At 42.4% G+C, this 20,380-nt stretch overlaps 1 protein-coding gene across 1 annotated transcript in view; it reads left to right on the forward strand.

Annotated features, from left to right (window-relative positions):
* The window catches only part of LAMB4 (laminin subunit beta 4), a 44,959-nt gene continuing 24,579 nt past the window's right edge, over positions 1-20,380 (forward strand). Inside the window, exons 1-15 of the mRNA XM_027815457.2 lie at positions 1-34; positions 1,235-1,449; positions 5,349-5,484; positions 8,241-8,314; positions 9,008-9,196; positions 9,788-9,851; positions 10,409-10,623; positions 11,428-11,548; positions 12,808-12,996; positions 14,069-14,248; positions 15,053-15,162; positions 15,955-16,034; positions 17,034-17,184; positions 18,125-18,256; positions 19,013-19,198. Coding sequence (XP_027671258.2) covers positions 1-34; positions 1,235-1,449; positions 5,349-5,484; positions 8,241-8,314; positions 9,008-9,196; positions 9,788-9,851; positions 10,409-10,623; positions 11,428-11,548; positions 12,808-12,996; positions 14,069-14,248; positions 15,053-15,162; positions 15,955-16,034; positions 17,034-17,184; positions 18,125-18,256; positions 19,013-19,198 — 2,076 coding nt within the window. The remainder of the gene's footprint in view (positions 35-1,234; positions 1,450-5,348; positions 5,485-8,240; positions 8,315-9,007; positions 9,197-9,787; positions 9,852-10,408; positions 10,624-11,427; positions 11,549-12,807; positions 12,997-14,068; positions 14,249-15,052; positions 15,163-15,954; positions 16,035-17,033; positions 17,185-18,124; positions 18,257-19,012; positions 19,199-20,380) is intronic.

Consider the following 20,380-nt stretch of genomic DNA (forward strand, 5'->3'; position numbering starts at 1 on the left):
ATGAGGCTGGGGCTGGCCATCCTGCTACAGCTCAGTAAGTACACGTTACAGTTACTCAGACTAATTTTGAAATATTACCATGTGATTTACATATCTCCAAAATTTTGTTAGAGTGCTGCTTTTAAGTACTCTAGTAAGACCCATGTGACAGTGAGTCCTTATTCCCCACTCTCCTGCCTGGGAGTTATGAATGATATGAAACCTTTAAGTATAAAGATATGATACATGTTGTAATTGAGTCTGAATCAGGTCCTGAAAGAGGCAAATCAATATTTTCTAATGAATAATGAGTGTGGTTCTGCATAAATAAAGAAGAGCAGGCTAACCAAACTTATGTACTGCTTTAAACCTAAAGAGTCAAGCGTCACTCATAATCTGAAGTATAGCCTGAGCCATAGACTGAAATCTGGCTGTGAAATACTGTATTTTTACTGTTGTAATTGCATTAATGTTTCTAGTGTTCTGTAGGATATTCATGTATCGATTGTTTGGTTTCTTAACTGCATTTTCTGTAGCAAGTTGAGCCAAGTAAAGCTGAACGGATAAAGCCTCCAAGGTAGCCATTCCTTTTCAGGGTTTCAGGACAGAACTTGTTTAAAAGGACAAGCCCTGTAAGGGAAGTCTTAACATAATGGAGAAAAAATGTAAAGTTGTTTCAGGCAAAATAAACAAAAGAACCTGCAATTATTTAGAGAATTCAGAATTATTCTCTTTTTAATCATTAACGACTGTTCCATGGGGTCTGAGTGGAGGGTTCTGGGTCCAGACCAAGGGTTTAATTGCAAATCATCAGACAATCTGAGGGACGCCTGACGTCAATTCTGGTCTCAGTTCCACCATTATTACTTGGAAATCAACAGAAATCAGTAGAATTAATCCAAATCTGGCTGTGCTCACAGAGTCAATTGAAATGCCTGTGGCTCTGCTGCAGTAATGCTGGCTATGGGTATAGGTTATTTATATATATATATATAATCCCATTATTCTAGGATAGAAATCATAATTAATTATTGCTGATAGCAGACTGGCATGTTTGCTGTGCAATAATGTGCTAAGAATTTAAATTTTAGCATAGATTTGCAATATTGTAGCTGTTTTTTATAATTATTTTGCAGCAGGTGTGTTCATTACCAAAGCTCTGCAGGATTCCACCAAGTGATATTATTAAAGGAGTACAGACAAAGGTTGATTTAGTTTTCTGCTGATGTTGGGATTTAACTGATTTTGTCTGGAGAACACTGCTGGGTATACAAAACAATTTCGCCTCTCCTTTATCTTCTTTTGTGCTCAGTGCTGATAAGACTCCAGCATGCACAGGATGACTGTGATGCTGGGTCCTGCCACCCGGCCATTGGGGACCTCCTCCTCGGCCGCAGCAAGCAATTAACAGCCTCATCAACCTGTGGAATGAACAGCCCTCAGAAGTACTGCATTATAGGCTACTTAGAGGTTGGTTTGCTCTTTCTTTTTTAGGGAACTGAACTCTGCTTACTAACAATATTCTCATCTGTAAAAGGAATTTGCCCAGTTCGGATGTTTCTGTTGGAGTTGTCTGAATAATCATCAGACAGTGTGACATAAGCCTGCTAGAAGGCTCTCCCTTACTGAGGCACATACGGAGGGTTTGGCAGCAAACAGCCTCCACAGTGATGTATAGCTTCTCAAGAGGCAGAATCATCCATGAGATGCAAATGAACACAGGGATTTCTGAAGGAGCTTTGGTCTGCGAGTCCTTTTCCCACTCATGCCTCAGAGGTGGAGACCACGGTTTGCATTGTGCAAGTGCAGGAGTGCAGTCCTGCAGGGTGTAGGCACTGCCTTGATAACCTTCACTGGAGGACATGTCCCATACAGTGTTGAGACCTGAGGCAGCCTGTTAAGAGACTTGCACCATGTCCTCTCATGTCTTTATATCTGAAATAAGGCCAATGTCGATAAAAGCAGATAAAAGCCACCTCTGGCAGAGGGAAAACCTAATGGTGTAGTCCAGACTTTGACTGACTGGCTGGGTGGGTAGGCAGATCCAAAACACAGGGGATCAGAAGGATCCCTTTTGCTCCATGGTCACAGTGATGGGTGCTGTGGGGGACAAGCAGGTGTGTGGGAGCTGCACCAGGCAGAAATGGTAATTCCCCTGTTGCATGTCCTAGAGGACTTGGCCCTGCTGAGCTAATAAATTGTTGCAAATGGAAATATTTTCACTAAATACCAGCTTAGGCTGAAGAGGAATTTAATAAAATACAGCTTAATTTATAAGCAATTGAAAATAATTACAGTTTACGACCTTCTGGAGAAATGGTTGGACACATTTGCAGAGTAAAGCTCTGCCATACTCAGATGGCACCAAGCGCTGTTCTGAGTTAGATAGTGCAACCACGGCTTTCTGCAAAATGTAAATACCTCTTTCCTCTTCTGAAATACCCTGAGTTTTGGCACTGCTTCATAGATGGGCAGAAAGAGCCATCACAGAGACATTGTTTTTCTTGCCCTTAGCTGGATGATTGCCTTTTGTTTTTGCCTTTTACGAGGAGATCGAAAAAGCAATAAAGAATTAATGTTTTCACTTGCCTGAACTTATCCGTTGAATTATGTAAATACAGACTCATGAAAAAGAACATCTGTTCCACAATAATCCCTGTGATTTAATGCTGCTTCAATGTATCTTGACCCCTGGTGACCGTTCCCTGAAGAGGGTGAGAACTACTAATTCTGCTGCTTTGCAGAGTTTGAGAGAGGCTTATGCTCTTGCAATGTGTTCTGCTCTATCAGCTCACCTTAAATGTGTGTCACCTATATATGAGTTCCAGTCAATTCTCTTTCTCACCAGCACACTTTGAATGCTTTGCTGGAGGCAGGCCAGGCAGCTTTGCATCTTGCATCTTTCAGAGTTCTTCCTCCCCAACTTCCCCTCCTGATGACCTGTGTCAGGCATCAGGACGAGAGCAAACTTTGTGTGAAAATGTGTGTTAGTCAACAAGGCAAGCTGCCAAGAGGGACTTGGATGGGATGTCTTATTGAAAATTGAGATTGAAAAAAAAATTAGACTTCGGTTGCTTTGTGTTTGAAAAGAAGCACTACAAATCATTTTCAGTCTTGAATGTGTCTTAGTGTTTCTAAATGTAGGTTAAGTGGTTTTTAGCCCTGTGATTGGATTTACTACTTACACATGTTTTGAAAGGTAAAGAAAGAGGGCTCAGTACTGGGGAGACTATAAAGCTACTCACTTCAGAGGCAGGCATCTGCCACACTTGCCTTACGTGGACATGCACATGCTTGTCCTTTGGGGTACAAAAAGACTTTTATGGAGCAACTTTAAACATCATTTAACTGAGTATCGTATTGTATGTGTCTATATAAACCAGAGAGTGGGTGTGTATAGTCCTGCCAAATGCTTTGATAAGCTGAGCTCTCTCTACCAGGACTTTGTGAAATGAGATGGAGTACTTTTTGTATTTCTGTCTTGTCTTACATTCATACATTTGTCAAATGTGGTATAGAATGACTGAATATAATATATATTTATCATAATGTTTTAAACACATGAATTATACCATGCCTGTAATTCTATATCTCTTCTTTTATTTAAATGTCAATAATTCCCAGGTGATTTCATAATACAAAGATGTGCAAATCATTCGTAATACTTCTCTGTACATCCTGAGTGTGCTGGGCATGTTGCCTCTCCACCAATCCTCTCTCTTCTGGATTGTTTCCAGCCCAGCTGCTGCCGCTGACTTCCACTTTCTATTTTCAGCAGCATCCCTGCCAGCCTCCCAGCCACTGGCACTGAATCTTTGCCTCCTCCTTCAGCTCCTTCTGGGATGCTGTGTTGTCCTCTCCTCTCCCTGCCACTGTCCCTGCCAGCCAGGCACAAAGCTTGGGCATCACCCTCCTCTTTAGCTTATCCCTGTCACGACGGAGGGAAGACACAGTCACTCAATATGAGTGATCAGCAGACTTCGTTTATTGTCTCTTACAGTCACCTTTTATGCCTTGTTATAATTAGCTCATACATATTACAAAAGTTAAGCTCATTATTGGTTAGTTGCCTAAATACCAAGCCCGCCCCTAGTTTCTCTTCTGTAGTTTTCTGTTCCCACCTGCAACATTCTTTTCCCACCAAAATCTTCCTGTTACTGTGTAACAAGGACAGCCAAAGACAGTGTATTTTGCTTTACTTCAGATAAGCTGAGAGGGATGTGCATTTTTGTCCAGCCAGCTGGACTATGAGACCTTTTTCAGCTAGCCAGTTATCCACATATCCCTGAGTCCTCACACTCGGACTCTGCCCAAATCCCGTAGAGTCCGGCGGTGTAGCACAGCCACCCATGCCCACCCTGCCGTACACTAACCCGCGGCCCTGTCATCTGCGTTCACATGCTGCCTGGGCTTGTCTGCAAGCTCAGCACAGGTCATCTCCCAGCACAGCATGTTAACCTTGTCACGTCTCCTTAAGTCTCCCAGTCAACTCCCCTCTTATCACCTCTAAATGAGCTCCTTGTCCTCACTTCCAAAACCTTTTTGCAAACAAAAGTCTCTCATTCAGCATTGAGATATTGGCTAATCATTGCCACCTTCATCTTCTGCTTGTCTCATTTTCAAACAAGACCCTTTCATCCTACTGACATTCTGATTTTCTTCCTTTGCATTTCTTTTTAAACTTTTCCAGCTTCCCTATGCCTACAAAGGGTGCTGACAGGGGTTGGGGTGGTGGCGTCAGCCCAGACCACCTCTTACGTTTTACCTGGATCCAGCTTTGCCTTCCATTTGTACAACAGCATCTGTCTGCTGCTCCTGGCTGGGTTTCTGAGCTGCTAGAAAATGTGCAAAAGAGAGAGGAAAAAAAGGTGCAAATGATTTAGTGAGTATTCCTCTTTGAAGCTTCTTCAGATCTTGAATGATCCATGTATTCCCTCAGCCTCCTCATTGCCATCTCTGGGCAAAAATTTCTACAACCTTTATGAGACATGAATAAAAGCTCAACTTTTAAAAAATATATTTCTCCAAGAAACTCTTGCAAAACAAGCCCTCTTGCAGCTAACCCAGAAACAACACCTTGATAAACTTCTTTGCTCTTACTGAGATCCTTTTCCAGTACTGAAAAAGTGTATTTTTTTATACATTACCTGAGGCAAACTGAGACCAACATTTACTATGTGCATGCTTTTGTGCATATGGTGATTTTCTTGGGCTTGTCCCTTATATATGAAAGCCTGAGTGATTAAAAGCACAGGCATCCAAAGCAACACAACAGGTTGCAGTCTTGCAATGACGTAAATGTGTACATCCGCTGTATCTTTAGAAAAGAGACCAAATTCATCTTTTATTCTGCATGTTTTGTTTTCTAGGCTGAACAGAAGTGCTTTCTCTGTGATTCCAGATACCCATATAATCCCTATACACAGCACAACAGTCACATGGTTGAAAATATTATCACAACTTTTGAGCCTGATAGGAAAAAGAAGTGGTGGCAGTCAGAAAATGGTAAGTTTCTTTAAGAAATGCAAAATGTAACTGTGACATTTATTTATGTATTTGGCATTCACCACGTTGCCTTCATGAAAAGATGAAACAAAACTGCATCTATTCTTTGCTTCAGTAATACTGAATGATTTAAACATATTTGTATGTAGCAATATAGGATTTCAGAAACTATATTTTTCTAAAGACAAATTTTAAGCACAGTATCTCCAAGAGCTGGCCAGAGGACCTGTGGCAGTGCTGTGTTATACACAGTGGCCATGTGTCTTTCACAGGGTGCCTGTCTTTCAGGGAAATGTCATTTGTGGTAAAAGGTACATTTGCCTACAGATGTGTAATGACAGAGTGTGTGAAACAAATATCCTTTTTAAAAAAATAGTGCTTGCAGTATAAAGCACTAATAATTTAGGAAATAATTAAATAAATCCTGGCTGTCAGCACCCTAATTGCCACGTGTTAATTTTGTTAGAAGCTTCTCTATTGTAGTTCTTCACTGATATAGAATCATGGAAGAGTTTGGGTTGGAAAGGAACTTTAAAGTCATCGAGCCCAACCCCCCCTGCAATAAGCAGGGGCATCTTCAACTAGGTCAGGTTGCTCAAGAGCCCCGTCCAACCTGACCTTGAATGTTTCCAGGGATGGGGCATCTACCATCCCTCTGGGCAACCTGTTCCAGTGTTTCACCACCCTCATCATAAAAAATCTACTCTCTTTTAGTTTAAAACCATTACCCTTTGTCCTGTTGCAACAGCCCCTGCTAAAAAGCCTGTCCCCATCTTTTTTAGAAGCCTCCTTTTAAATACTGAAAGGCTGCTATAAGGTCTCCCTGGAGCCTTCTCTTCTCCAGGCTGAACAACCCCAACTCTCTCAATCTTTCCTCATAGGAGAGGTGTTCTGTCTCTCTGATCATTTTTGTGGCCTCCTCTGGACCTGCTCTAACCCATCCATGTCTTTCCTGTGCCCAGACTCCAGAACTGGATGCAGGTCTCACCAGAGTGGAGTAGAGGGACAGAACTGTATTAAGTAACTAAGGGTAATTTGCTGATCAAAGGGGTTTTTAACAAAAGGAATGATCTTGCTGTAACAGATTTGAGAATGTTTTGTCTGGAGAGAAAAGAGTTAACTGTTAACCATGAGGTTGAAGATGTACCTCTTCAAGGCCAATGTGAAACCATAATCTCATGTTACTATGACAACTTTGTCTTCGTCTAGACTTCGGTGTAAAAATAGTTTAGTTCGTAATGTACAGCTTCTTGCTACGGGACTGAGAGCATAACTGTTTGCTTAAACCGGCCTTGAAGCTGAGAATAAAAGCGCTGTGTTACTTGTTGGAATTTGTGAGCCTGGATGGAGCTGTGACTCCCTGGCTGCCCAGCGCTGTTTTTGCTTTCCTGCCTTAATAAATACTTAGTGAATTTATTTTGGACTTTAGCTATTTCAATTTCAACTGTAACAAGAATCATCTCCTTTGACCTGCTGGCCACACTTCTTTTGATGTAGCCCAGGATTTGGTTGGCTTTCTGGGCTGTTAGCACGCGTTGTCGGCTCATGTCCAGCTTTTCATCTGCCAGTACCCCCTAGTCCTTCTCTGCAGGGCTGCTCTCAATCCCTTCATCCTCCAGCCTGTATTGATACCAGGGATTGCGCTGACCCAGGTGCAGGACTTTGCATGTGGCGTTGTGGAACCTCATGATGTTCACATGGGCCCACTTCATGGCCTTGTCCAGATCCCTCTGGATGGTGTCCTGTCCCTCAGGCATGTCAACCACACCTCTCAGCTTGGTGTTGTCTGCAAACTTGCTGACGGTGCACTCGATCCCACTATGTTATTGATGAAGTTATTATCCTTACAGCTTCTCAGTGAAGGCATGCTAGGAAGAATAGCATTTACGCAATCTCATTTGTCATACAGTGAATATGACTGTTTGGAAATTAAAGCACAGAAAAATTAAGATAATATGTTACCTCTAGTTTGTGTATCCAACTAAAAAATTCCTAAGCCTTGTTTATTCAGTGAGTTTAACAAGGAACTGTCACCAGATTTGGATACCGCTGCCAATAAAGCTGTGGGTCAGCTGTGAGAGAATCTTTTTTTGCTTTCCTCATTTTTCTTCTGGGATGAGGTCTCATGCACAGCCTGGTCAGCAGGAGCCCTGAGATGCTGCATGCAGATGTGAACAATAGAGATATCTGCTGGGTTCCTGCAACTCTCTACAGAGATGTGTGAATTGTGTGTGTGGGGTTCCGTATTTGTTGCAAGTTTGGAAGATCCCAGGTGCAGTAGCACTGCTCATGGTGAATTGCAGGTCCGGAAGTATAGAAGGGTTCAACAGATCTGCTTAGCATGAAGAAAGCCCCGTGGTTTTATTGAGTTTCATTTTTTTCTTAGAAATAAGCAAATAATTTTAAAAATAATTTAAAAATTTTTACATAATCTAACTGGATACAGAAAGACAAAAGCCCAGAACCTTACCATTACCGTAAATTAGAATCTGAATGATCTGAGTAGGATTTTTAACTACCTTGTGCAGTCTCAGTGACATGCAGCACTGACAGTACGGGTGCTGGAAAGGCAGCACATCACACTGTCCCTGAGAATGATCCAGCCACATGCTGGGTTTGTGCACAGGGGATGCCCCAAACAGACTATAGCTGCTGTGCTGGAAAAGTCATCTTTAAATTCCCCATGAGAAAGCTGTCTCAGCAACCCCTCTAATGGGTGCGTTGTGCTCTTAACTTCATTTTCATTCTCCTTTCAGGCATTGACCATGTCAGCATTAGATTGGACCTAGAAACTTTATTCCAGTTCAGCCATCTTATCCTGACTTTTAAGGTACATCTTTTACCAGAGCTTTTATGTAATGTTATACACTAATTACTTAACCACAGGAATAAATTGCTTAGAGAGGCAGTGAAAGCTCCATCTTTAGAGGTTTGTAAGAACAGGTTAGATAAACACCTGTCAAGTATGGTTAAATTGTAGTTGATCCTGCCTTAGGGGAGGAGGATAGACTGAATAGCTTTCTGTTCATGTGCCTTCTGGTCCTATTTTCTATAAATCTGAAAATTAAAGCTGAAAAAAATTTAAATTGCAAAATTAAGCCCTAAAAATTAGAACATCTCTGAAATGCAGGTGCTCCTTCAAATTTAGTTCAACCTTCTGATGCATATCCATTATGATCCGGACAGTTACAAATTTTTTTCTACATTTTTGTAGAAAAAAATTACATTACATGAAGTTTACGACACCAATGTAGTAAATTTCTTACTTAGAAAGTAATCTTGTGTCTATATGGAAGGTTACCCTTCCCTTGTGCTAGACAGTGGTTCTAATGAAGTATCCAACTTTTTCAGAGAATCACATAACCGGCACAGTAGCCCTGTAGTGAACCTACAAACTCTGAAACACAGAATTTTAATTGGCAGCTGTTGGCATCCCACAAACAAACAGGAATGTCAATCAACAACCCCTGAGATGTCGTCTTAACACCTGGTTAAGAAATTCTTGAAATAATGCTTCTTGCAGACATTTCGGCCTGCAGCAATGCTGGTTGAGCGCTCCACGGACTTTGGTCAGACCTGGAAAGCATTTAGATATTTCGCACAGGACTGTGCAGCTTCTTTTCCCAACATCTCTTCTGGTCCAGCAAAAAGTGTGGAAGATGTCATTTGTGATTCAAGATATTCGGACATAGAGCCCTCCACTGAAGGCGAGGTATTGCCATGTGTCTGTGTTTGTATGAGTTCAGGTCATATGTGGCTATTTTTCTGGAGCTGAAGGTCTTTCATCTATATCCATCAGATCCACTTCCACAGGTTCTGAGACATGAATTGCTATTGACTTTACAGAAGTAAGTTGGAAAGACATATATATATATATATATTTATATACCCTTAGTTTCACACCCAAATGAATTCATAAGACAACTTGTACAAAACCTTTTAAGTGCTCTTTCCTGGTTTCCAAACTCACATGGAAGTCCACCTCCTAAGAGATCTTGACTCCCCACCAACCTCTACCGCTGAAGACTGGGGCCTGTCCTTTGGGTGCTCATCCTGTCTCTACATCACTCTAGGCTTTTCCTTCCTCCTGACACCTCAAACCACCAAAAGGCCTTCTTGCCTTGCTCAGCCAAGGCCAGGTTGGAGGGGTGAGAGCACTTCCTTAATCAGCCCACAGCCTTGTTCTTTTATTTTATGGGATCAGTAAAATGGCATTAGTAAGAATGAGGTCTCAGGTGACAGTCTTTATACCCCAAAATAATAGCTTCAGTGATCTATAGAGCTGTATTAATTTATTTTGCAGGTTGTTTTAAAAGCTTTGGATCCCAGCTTTGAAATAGAAAATCCATATGTGCCATATATCCAAGGTATGGGCAGTACAAGTTTTCTCCAGGGATACTTTGATGGTGTTGCTTGTTTTGTACACTGAAAGAGTCAATAGCTCAGCTTGTGTAAGACAATGATGTTGAAAATTAGGTACCTAAAGGTCTTAGGGAGACATCTATATTAATAAATAAAATGGGCCAGTCTTATTCTCTAGCCCTGAGGGCAAACAGCATGGCTCTGCAGAGCTCATCCATGCAGCTAGGCTGTCTTTCCTTCTGGGAACAGGTGGCTCAATCCACACTGCTCCAAAAGGAGCAGTCCCAGAGGTGTACGTGAACCTATGAAGACAGTGGCTGGGAAAATACAGGTTGGCCCTGGCCAGAGCCATACCAAGGAGGGTGCTAACGTTTACACGGCTGTGTGCCAGCAGTGGGTCCATGCCCTGGCACTGGACAGGTAACTGGTCTCAGCCAATATCAGATCATTTTCACCATTTCTTCAGTATGGAGGAATTCTTCAATGATTAATCCAAGCTGAAGATGTCATACTGTTAATTTTGAGTGAATTTAGGCTCTTGATTTCTCTTCTTTTCTTCCAGAGCTCATTACAGTGACAAACCTAAGGATCAATTTTACTAAACTCCACACCCTTGGGGATGCTCTGCTTGGAAGAAGGCACAGTGATCCCCTCGAGAAGTACTACTATGCTGTCTATGAGATGGTTGTGCGGGGCAGCTGCTTTTGCAATGGCCATGCCAGCCAGTGTCGTCCTGTGCAGAATCTGCGGGGAGATGTTTTCCATCAGTCTGGGATGGTGCGTCATTAACACTGTCTCCGTCAAGGGCAGTCTCTACCTGGTGTTTTGTGGGAAGAGGTGGAGGGAGGGAAGGAAAGGAAGATCTCTGACGATCTTTGGATTGACCATTTGCAACTCCAAGCTGTAAAATGTTTCAATACAGCTTCTTTAAAACCCTGGGATGGATTTCTCAGAAGCTGTCTCTTTGTTGGCACTACCATAGTGTTTCAAAAGCAACTGGGACGAGACATGTTGATAATAACAGCAAATACCAGAGCTGTAATGGTGCAAATGTAATGCAGTAAGTGGCCTGTGCTGTGTGCAGACTTGAATGGCCACTTGTTGGGTGCATTCCACAATCCAGCTGGGCTTGAGGCCTCTGCAGGACGAGAAGAGGCATTGGCACAAAGAATAGCTGATAATGCAAAGCTAACCCATGAAAAATGGATTATTAAAAAATTCAAGAACATGATTGTGAATTCTTTCCCTCTGGGAACAAAAGGGGTTTTGTTTCTCCTGGAAAGTATGTATCTCAACATAGAGACATGTAGGGAGAGAGAGAATTTAAAAGTTTGAAGTCTCCTTTGATATCTCTCAAAGTATTTTTTTCTAAATGTTGCTCAGTGGCTTTAAAACTATTTGGTTAAAATTTGCAAGTATTCTCCAGACCTTTTACTCAAATAAATGATAATTATATGTCAGCTGAGGGAGCCAAAGAGCTTGAATTTTCCTGATCTTGCTGGCATACTTCAAGCAGATGTCTCCCTCCATTCAGCTTCTCTCCTCCCACCTTACCTCCTTTCTGTTCTCACCACATTGCAGGTCCATGGGAGATGTGTCTGCCACCATAACACTGAAGGTTTGTCATGTGAAAGATGTAAAGATTTCTACAATGATGCTCCCTGGAGGCCAGCTGAAGGGACACAGGATAATGCTTGCAAACGTAACTCAAACATATTATTTTCCTTTTTGATAGGTGGGGGGTGGGTGTAGCACAATCCCAGCCCAATCCATAATGGGATGTCCAGGTTTCTGGGAAGGAGACTTTTCCATGCCTCTTCTAGAAAAACAGATGGGATTCCTGTATCCATTGGTACTGTGTTACCCTACAAGAAGGAGGTTCATGCTCTTATTTTTCATAAAGAGAAAAAAAAAATGTAAAGAGGAAAAAGCAACTAATGCAAAAAAAATCATTCATTGGCTTGCACAGGGTCTTTCTTGCAAATTAAAGAACAATTTAGACAAAGCTAAATTATTTATTTCCACAACAATGAGTAATATAAGATATAAAAGAATAGTATATTAGGATCTGTAACAAATATTCAACTGGGTCTTTCTTCAATTAAGCAGTGTTCCCCACTGCATATCAGGCACACTGACCTGCATGGGTACTGTACTGGTTTTGGCTGGGATAGAGTTAGTTTTCTCCTTAGCAGCTGGTACAGTGCTGTGCTTTGGGTTTAGCATGAGAATAATGTTGATAACACGCTGATGTTTTAGTTGTTGCTAAGTAGTGCTTACCCTGCGTCAAGGACTTTGCAGTTTCCCGTGCTCTGCTGGTGAGGAGGTGCGCAAGAAGCCAGGAGGGAGCACAGCCAGGACGGCTGGCCCGAACTAGCTAAAGGGATATTCCATACCATAGAACGTCATGCCCAGTATATAAACTGGGGAGAGCTGGCTGCGGGGGGACAGTCATTGCTCGAGGACTGACTGGGCATCGGTCAGCGGGTGGTGAGCAATTCTACTGTGCATCACTTGCTTTTTTCTCAGGGTTTATTCCTCCCTTTCTTTCTGTAATCTCCCTTTTCATTACAATTATGATTATAATGATTATCACACTTTTCTTTATTTCAATTATTAAACTGCTCTTATCTCAACCCACGGATTTTACCTTATTCCGATTCTGACCCCTATCCCACTGGGGGCAGTGTGGTTGTGAGCAAGTGGCTGTGTGGTGTTTAGTTGCCAGCTGGGGTTAAACCACAACAGGTACGTCTGCAAGTGTAGGGCCCGGGTCTGTCATAAGTCTCCAGTGTTTCCCCCTAGCTGTAAAGCACAAGGCCTGGGAAGCTATCATCTTGTTGGGGTGCTGAAATCCTGCAGGTAACAAGTAACCCTGTGTAATGGTAGACAGTAGTGGTGGCAGGACCACAATAATAGGGGTCATGGTGAGTAATACCCCACTGTTGGTTTTGGTTTCAGGGTGTAACTGCAATGGCCACACTGGTAGATGCCACTTTGACATGGCAGTGTACCAGGCCAGTGGCGGGGTCAGCGGTGGTGTTTGTGAGGACTGTCAGGACAACACCATGGGGCAACACTGTGACCAGTGCAAACACTTCTTTTACCAGGATCCACTCAAAGTCATCTCAGACCCTCAGGCGTGCCTCCGTAAGCTTCCTTTTTTTAGCTTTTACAAGAATGACTCAAGACAGGGTGGTTCTGATTCTCTTTGCTCTGAACCCTATGGTATCCTCGTGCTTAAATGTTCGTATGGTTATAAAAATGTTACCAAACCTATAATATCCAAACTGCCTTATAAAGTAGCTGCACATCAGCATTTTTAAACCAGCATTGCAAAAAGAGCTGTATATTCCAACTCATTGCTAAACTGAGCTTAGAAATCCAGCAGAGCTATCGTCTTTCTTGAACAACATCAATATGAATATAAATAGCAGTAGTGCTGTTGCTTCTGTGATAGTCAGGGATTACAAAAGAGGTGTGAAACGATGGGAGGAGTAATAACTTTTGCTATATACCTGCCATATGCAAGAAAAATAGTCTTTCAGGTATAAAAGCCCTTCTTCTGAAAGATGAGCTGAATTCAGTGTTAATGTAGGATGGGAAAAATGCTCTGAGTATAATTTAATTGTAGTAATTGATTGGTGTGGAAAGTCCTTAAGGAGCCAAGGGGTGATTACCCAGGGGAGTGCTGTGCAAAGATGTCAGCTCTGCTGTGTGAAACGGGTAGCGCCTTAGGAAAAACTGAGATGCATCATGAAGGCAGCATCTCATGCTGAATCCATTGCTTCCAGTAAATTATTCAGCCATGGCCAGCTCAGACCAGCTCTGGAGTGACGGCTCATGTGGGGTACTTCTGCGACCCTACAGCTTTCATGAGAGCATCCACAAAACTATGGGCCCCACTCCCTCCCAGGTACTCTGGAGAGGGTAGGGAGTGGATGAGTGATGCCTATTTCTACCCAAAGCAAAGGGTATATTTCTACCAAAGTGAAGATTGTAACTGTCCTTCAGAGAGAAAGCAGATCTTGGAAACATGCTCGTAATATTTCTTAACAGCAGCTGTGCATTAATTGTAAAGCATCCAACACAACGAGCACAGATGAACGTCTCAAATCTTTACAAGGATCCTGAATCTGTGCCTACCCACAGCTCCATAATTGCATTTTCATGCTTATATCTAAATGTGCTTTTTTATGTCTCTCCTTGACCGTGCCTATAGCCTGCAACTGTGACCAAGAAGGTACGTTGCACAATGGCATGTGCGAGCGCCACACAGATCCTGCTCTGGGAACAGTCGCGGGACGGTGCCCTTGCAAGGAGAACGTGGAGGGTATCCGCTGTGACAAGTGCAGGGCGAACTACTATGGACTGAGTGGCAGTGACCCTCTGGGCTGCCAACGTATGTAAACCACCTCTTTTATTCTTCTTTTCAAAGCATTTTTAAGAGGTAGTTGAGTGCACAGATGCACACGCTAATGCACTACCTGCTTCACAAAATACCCTGTTGCTACTATAATTTAATGTCAATGAAATTTAATGTTCCTGGTGCAGCATCTGAGACTGAAAAGATGCAAAATCACTTGCAGAATACATAATATACTATAATAGATCAGGCTGTTGTTAATAGAAGGATTGTTAAATACACAATTGAATTGAAAAGAGGAGGTTAAAACACATGAAGATTATTTTAACACCAAACTCAGCATAACAGTGAATGGAAAGCTACAGATGAGCTATTAAGATAGCTGGACTCTGCACTGCAGCGCAGTGTTGAGATGACAGGAGCTGCTGCCTTGCCATGAGAGTTTCCAGCCAGCCGTTCCCCTGAGAGAAGCTTGTTGAAAAACACATCCCACCCCTACCCAAGTGCACTGTGGGTTTGCGAGCATGTTATGCCCACAGCATGGTACTCAGCAACGTGCAAGGGCTGTGTGGTATGGATCAGCACACAGCGCAGGGTAAACCAGCACACTGAACTTCTGCCAGTGGCCCTGCTCCCCCGAGTGAGGGTAGCCACTGAGGAAGCGGTCCGTTCCCCAAGGGCAGTCTGAGGGCTGCAGGGTACCAGGGCATGTCCATCCGCAGAGCATCTGTCCGGAGAACCGAGACTGCCTGTCACACTGATGCCACATCTAAAGCAAATGCCAGTCCTGCTGCCGTCACTGGGGCCTGCAGGGGTAACCGCTCATTTCTCTCCCTGCAGCCTGCAACTGTGATTCCTCCGGCAGTCTGCCTTTCTCTGTCTGTGATCCTGGCACCGGAGAGTGCCTCTGCCAGCAGTTTGCCACGGGGCGACGCTGTGAAAAATGTGTTGTAAGTACTCAGCTTTTCTTATTACTCCTGCATGTGGTTTTAGAATTTCCTCTCCTGTCTCCCACCTTTTCCCTGCCAGAAAAGTAAACAATTAGTCAAAATGCGAAATAATTTTACAGCTGTGTGCTCCCATTTTGCATTGATACATCTGGTTTGGTTTTTACTGCTTGCAAACACTTGTGCAATAAAATTGCAATAAGAGGAACACTCCCAGGAAGGAAAGGAAATGCAAAATCATGTCTTCAGGCCGTCTTTACTTTTACAGAGCAACTTGCTTGCACAAATGGGTACATATCTGGCTCTTCTTGCAGTGGCTGAGTGCAGAGGAATGAAGCTGGGTTAATTATCATTGATAATATCCAGCTGTGGGCTGGCTTCAGGGGCGGCGGGCTGGCTGATGTAGACAAGGTGCAGCTGTGGCTGGTTCTGTTGAGAGGTTGGGCAGCCAAGGAAGAGAGGGCTGCCGAGGAAGAGAGAGGAGGAATAAGTAGAGAGAAGAGAGAACATGAGCGTGCCCTGGGTGAGGAGAGACGAGGAGAAGGCAGCAGAGGGACTGGTGTGAAGAGTATGTTGGTATGAGATGGTAAAAGACCTTGTTGCAGCGTGAGGGTTTGGAGAGCGCTGTGACAGCTGGGCACCCCTGCAATCTGGTAAAAGAATCTCCCACAGCCAAGCACAAGCAGCAGCACAGCAGTGCTCCAGAGCATTGTTCATCCAGAGGAATAAGTTCTGTTGTGCTTTAGATACCTAAATATTGAAAAAAAAAAAATAAAAATTTTCTTTTTATCCCAGGTAGGTTACTGGGGTCTTGGCAACAGCTTGTATGGCTGTTCTCCATGTGACTGTGATATTGGTGGATCCCAGAATAACTTGTAAGTTAATGTTCTTCAAGTTCTTTCTTGGTTTTAATTTTTATAAACTCTTAGGCTAGATTTTCTGATTAGGTTAATAGAGTCTCAGTACAAATGGGAAAATAGACTGTAGATGTAATTTCATCGCATACAAGCAGTGTAAAGTTGGGTTGAGATCTTGGAAATTTATTTGCAATAAGAGGATTTACCTTTTTCCTTTGAAGCCAACTTTGAATCACTTTGAGCCAAGTTTTGGTTAATATAAAATATAAACTGCATGGTTTGAGAGAACCAAAGGCCCTAATATTAATAGAAATTAGAAGTAAATTAGAGGTAACGTTTTCAACTTTGCTTCCTACATCTACTTTAAAAGCTAAAAATATCTTAATTTTTTCTGACATACTGTTTCCTATTCAAAATATATCATTTTAGAAGCAAGCTTGATTTCAGTTGGGCTCCCCCAAAAGTCTAGTGGGCAGGGGTCTTCGCTACTTCAGACACAGGAGCACATAGTCCAATGCTGTAGAGCAGCTCCTTGTGAGCAGGTATATCAAAGCTAGTAATCATATGATGTGTTAAATAAGAGTGTAAGTATATGAAAACTATCATGTTGCATCAAATTAAAGGTCATTCTGATCTCATGCCCTGCCTCCGAAATTACAGGTGCTTAACAGCAGTGATAGATACAGTAATAGATATAGAAACAGATACAAGAAATGGATACAGGAACAGATAGTAATGGATGCTCAGTAAACAAAAGGATCTGTGCTTCAGGTATGGAATGGACAGAGAAAAACAAAACATGTCATATCTCCTAAGCGATGAAAAAATAGCACTGAATAAACCCAGCATCACAAATGGAGCGGGTGGGTGGTAGGAAGAAGTTTGGTACGGGAGGCAATCCAATAATGGAAGAAACGAAGGGAATCTGAATCAAGGGTGGAGCTGAGCTGCTCTTGTGCTGTGAGGACCCAGCCATGCCACACTCTGACCTCCTCCCTTTACCAACTCTCATCCTAGGTGCTCACCAAAGGACGGGCAGTGCAAGTGTCTTCCCAACATCGTTAGCCGCCAGTGTAATGAGCCAGCCCCAGGCTACTTCTTTTTACCCCTGGATTACTATATTTATGAAGCTGAGCTTGCAAAGCCCCTTTCTGGCTCTGCACCCTTGGTACGTAGTTGGCTTTTTAGGTGTTGTACTGAGAGGGAATACATACAGTGGTGGCACAAGAGCTGAGGCTGAGGTGAGGAGCCCTTGCCTGGGGAGCAGCCGGAGTGGCTTTTTAGCAGGAAGATGCAAAGCTAGTCCCTTGACTGTCCCCAGTTCATTCTTGTTCCTCACAGACGTGACTGTCCCATAACTGTGGCTGTTCCCAAGGGTCAGTTGCTACAGTATTCTGTGACCTGCAAAGCTGTCCTAGCTGCTCCTCACGAACAGGCTGGTCTAGCATGAATTGGAGAAATTAATTTAATTATTTAAATTAGAGGAAAATGTTTGAGTTGCCAACAGCTATCATGAACTGTGATATTTCTGGGGATCTCCAACAGGGGAAGAATAAAATTCCTCTCTGCTCCATTGGACTCACTCCTGCTGCCTTATATAATGGCACTGACTGCAGCCCAATTTCCTCAAGAATTTGGCATCCATTTATAGTGTTTTTTAAAAAAATTAATTTCTTTTTTTTTTCTCCTTGACATGGAGGTAGTTGTTCCCCATGCAGAGTACAAGTCTGGAAAGCATCTTTTCTGCTGTCTATGTTTTCACTAACATTTCTTCTCTGATGTGTTGTTCAGGAGCTGTAGAGAAGAAGTAAGAAAAAATGTTTATTTGCAGGTCATATCAGCAAATATTTAGCTATAAACACAACCAGTAATCATTCTACAGTCCAATAATTAAATGGAAAACAGATGTCTGGGACATAGCTTATGAGGAAGTACAAGTTAATTTTAAGGGATTGAGGAAAAGGATTTCCAGCAGCTGCTGCGCCATAGCTTAGAGTTTTGCCCAGCAGAGAACAGAGCTTGTTTTAAGAATGTGGATTTTCATTTAGCTGCTTACCTACCGGTCAAAATTGCTCAGACCGTGCTGCCCCGCTCTCGTTACTTCATAGGTTAAACCAAGCACTCTTCCACGGTGTGACATCTACTTCCAGAAACAAGGCTATGAGTTCATGATTGAAAATGGAAAGATTGTGTTAAACAGGAGCAAGAAACGTAGCATAAGAAAATCTGGACTGGAACAGGTAAATTGGTACTTGAATAGTTACTGAAGATTACACCAAATAGTAAAATTTTATTTTGCAACAGAGGTCAATGAAATGTCTGAGCACGTGGAATTCGCAGTTCCAGACATTACAATCCTGACACAAATTAAATCAATTTTTTTGGTACACAGTTGGGCCAGGCACTCCATAATTCACACAGACAGATTTGGTATGCTGTGTCCAGTGCCATTGTAGTCTCGGGTTCAATTAAATGTTTAGAAGAGAAGAGCCCCCATGAAAGGTAAAATCTTTTCTATGTTTGTTTTGCTTGCAAGATGCCTCCAATATTTTCTGCTTTCCAACAAGTTTACCAAGACATTAACTTAGAACCTACTGCATTTAAATGCTGTCAGCTTTGTAGTTTTAAGTATTGATACTTATTTATTCATCTTATAATGAAAAGTCCAGCCACATATGAAATAAAGCTTAATTTGTTTAAAGTTTGCAATGTAAATGCTTGGAGATGCCAAATATGCAGAGATGAATGGGTTATTCCAGTCGCTCCTGCTGCTGTTCTTGCAAAGCTACAGGAAGCTTTTATTATATGCGACCCTAAACATCATACATTTGGGAGAGTTCTTAGATTGTTGAACTCGAGCTTGTTCTGAAAATGAGGTTGACTGATGGCCAAAATAAGTAAACAACAAGGCAAAAATATTTCCTTTCTCTTTTCTGAGTTTGTTTTTTTGTAATTTGGCTCTGTGCGTTGTTGAAAATGTCACTATGACTTTGCAGGGTGTGATGCAATTTGGACAGGACGCGGCTGTGACGGTGGTTTTCAGACAGCCCAGCGCCGGCCGGTCTGTCACATGGACAGGACCTGGCTTTGCCCGCATTCCTAGCGGAGCTGGGCTGAGATTTGCCATCAACAACATTCCCTTTGCTATGGATTTTGATATCACGATTCGTTATGAGCCTGAGGTATTTGTGATGTCTTGTGTGTCTTGTGATGTTGTGATAAATGCAGGGTCTATTTGGTCAATAATAGGAACACAGCAACTTGTCCCGCTCCTTAGATTTAAAATTAAAATAGGTCGTCTTTTCATCCTTATCAGCCAAGCAACATGCCCTCCACTGATCCCCTTAACCCTTTCCACACAAATCTGAAAAATCAGCACTATAAGTGTTTTCTAAGCATCAGCCAAGATTTCATCTTCTGGAGTTCCTCTTTTGGTACCTTTGCTTGGACTGGACTTTTGTGCACAAATCAGACACATGCAAAATGCAGCTCCTTTTAGATAGACATCCTGTATTTCTAGCTGGGATTTTCTGGGCAGGAAAATGTGCACAGGCAGGAGCAATCTGATAGATACTTATCCAGGTTTTGCATTTATTAGATATTTGCGACATTCAGCTTCTCGGTTGCTCAGGCTGTGCTGAGGTGCGTGAAAATTGTAGGAAAATAGCCAAAGTCGTATTTGTTGCTTGAGCAAAATGTCTCAATGATGAAGACATGTCTGGGGAAATCTGTTAGCCTAAATTTGGTTAAATCCATGTCTGCACCCCTGTCTTCAAAAATCCAGGCAAGTGTTTTCTCGGTACCAGTGTTTGTACATGCCTTGCTCTTTTTGCTTTGCAGCTCCCTGGGACAATCCCACCGCTTGAGGTCCTCTTTCTGTCTGTTGTGCTCTATTCTCTTACTGTCATTCTGAGGCAAACAAAACCCCCTGTGAGAACAATTTTGCAGTAGGCTGGTTTGTTGTAGCTTTTTTCTTCTAAGGGTTAGCTTAAACAGCTGAATTTTAAAGACTTTTACTACAAAGTCTTTTATGTTTGTTATTCCTTATTAGATACAAGAGGCAGATAATAAAGGGTATCTCCGGAACAACACTGTGCTGAGAAAGGAAACAACTCCAATGACTTAACAGAGCTGTTTCCATTTGCACCAGCTGAGGTCCCATTTCTGTCTCTGTTCTTCAATTAGCCATTGCAAATACAACACATTTTTCACAAATAACTTTTTTTTTTTTTTTTTCAGTCCTGTAAAGAACAAAGAGAAAATCTGTTTTGTGTATTGCAGTGTGGAATCATTCAGATGGCTTTCATTAGCCCTGGCAAGGAGAAAGTGGGTTTTCCAGATATGAAAAATGATCAGAATTTTGT

The sequence above is a fragment of the Falco cherrug genome, chromosome 5 (assembly GCF_023634085.1).
Source record: "Falco cherrug isolate bFalChe1 chromosome 5, bFalChe1.pri, whole genome shotgun sequence".
Classification (NCBI taxonomy): Eukaryota; Metazoa; Chordata; class Aves; order Falconiformes; family Falconidae; genus Falco; species Falco cherrug.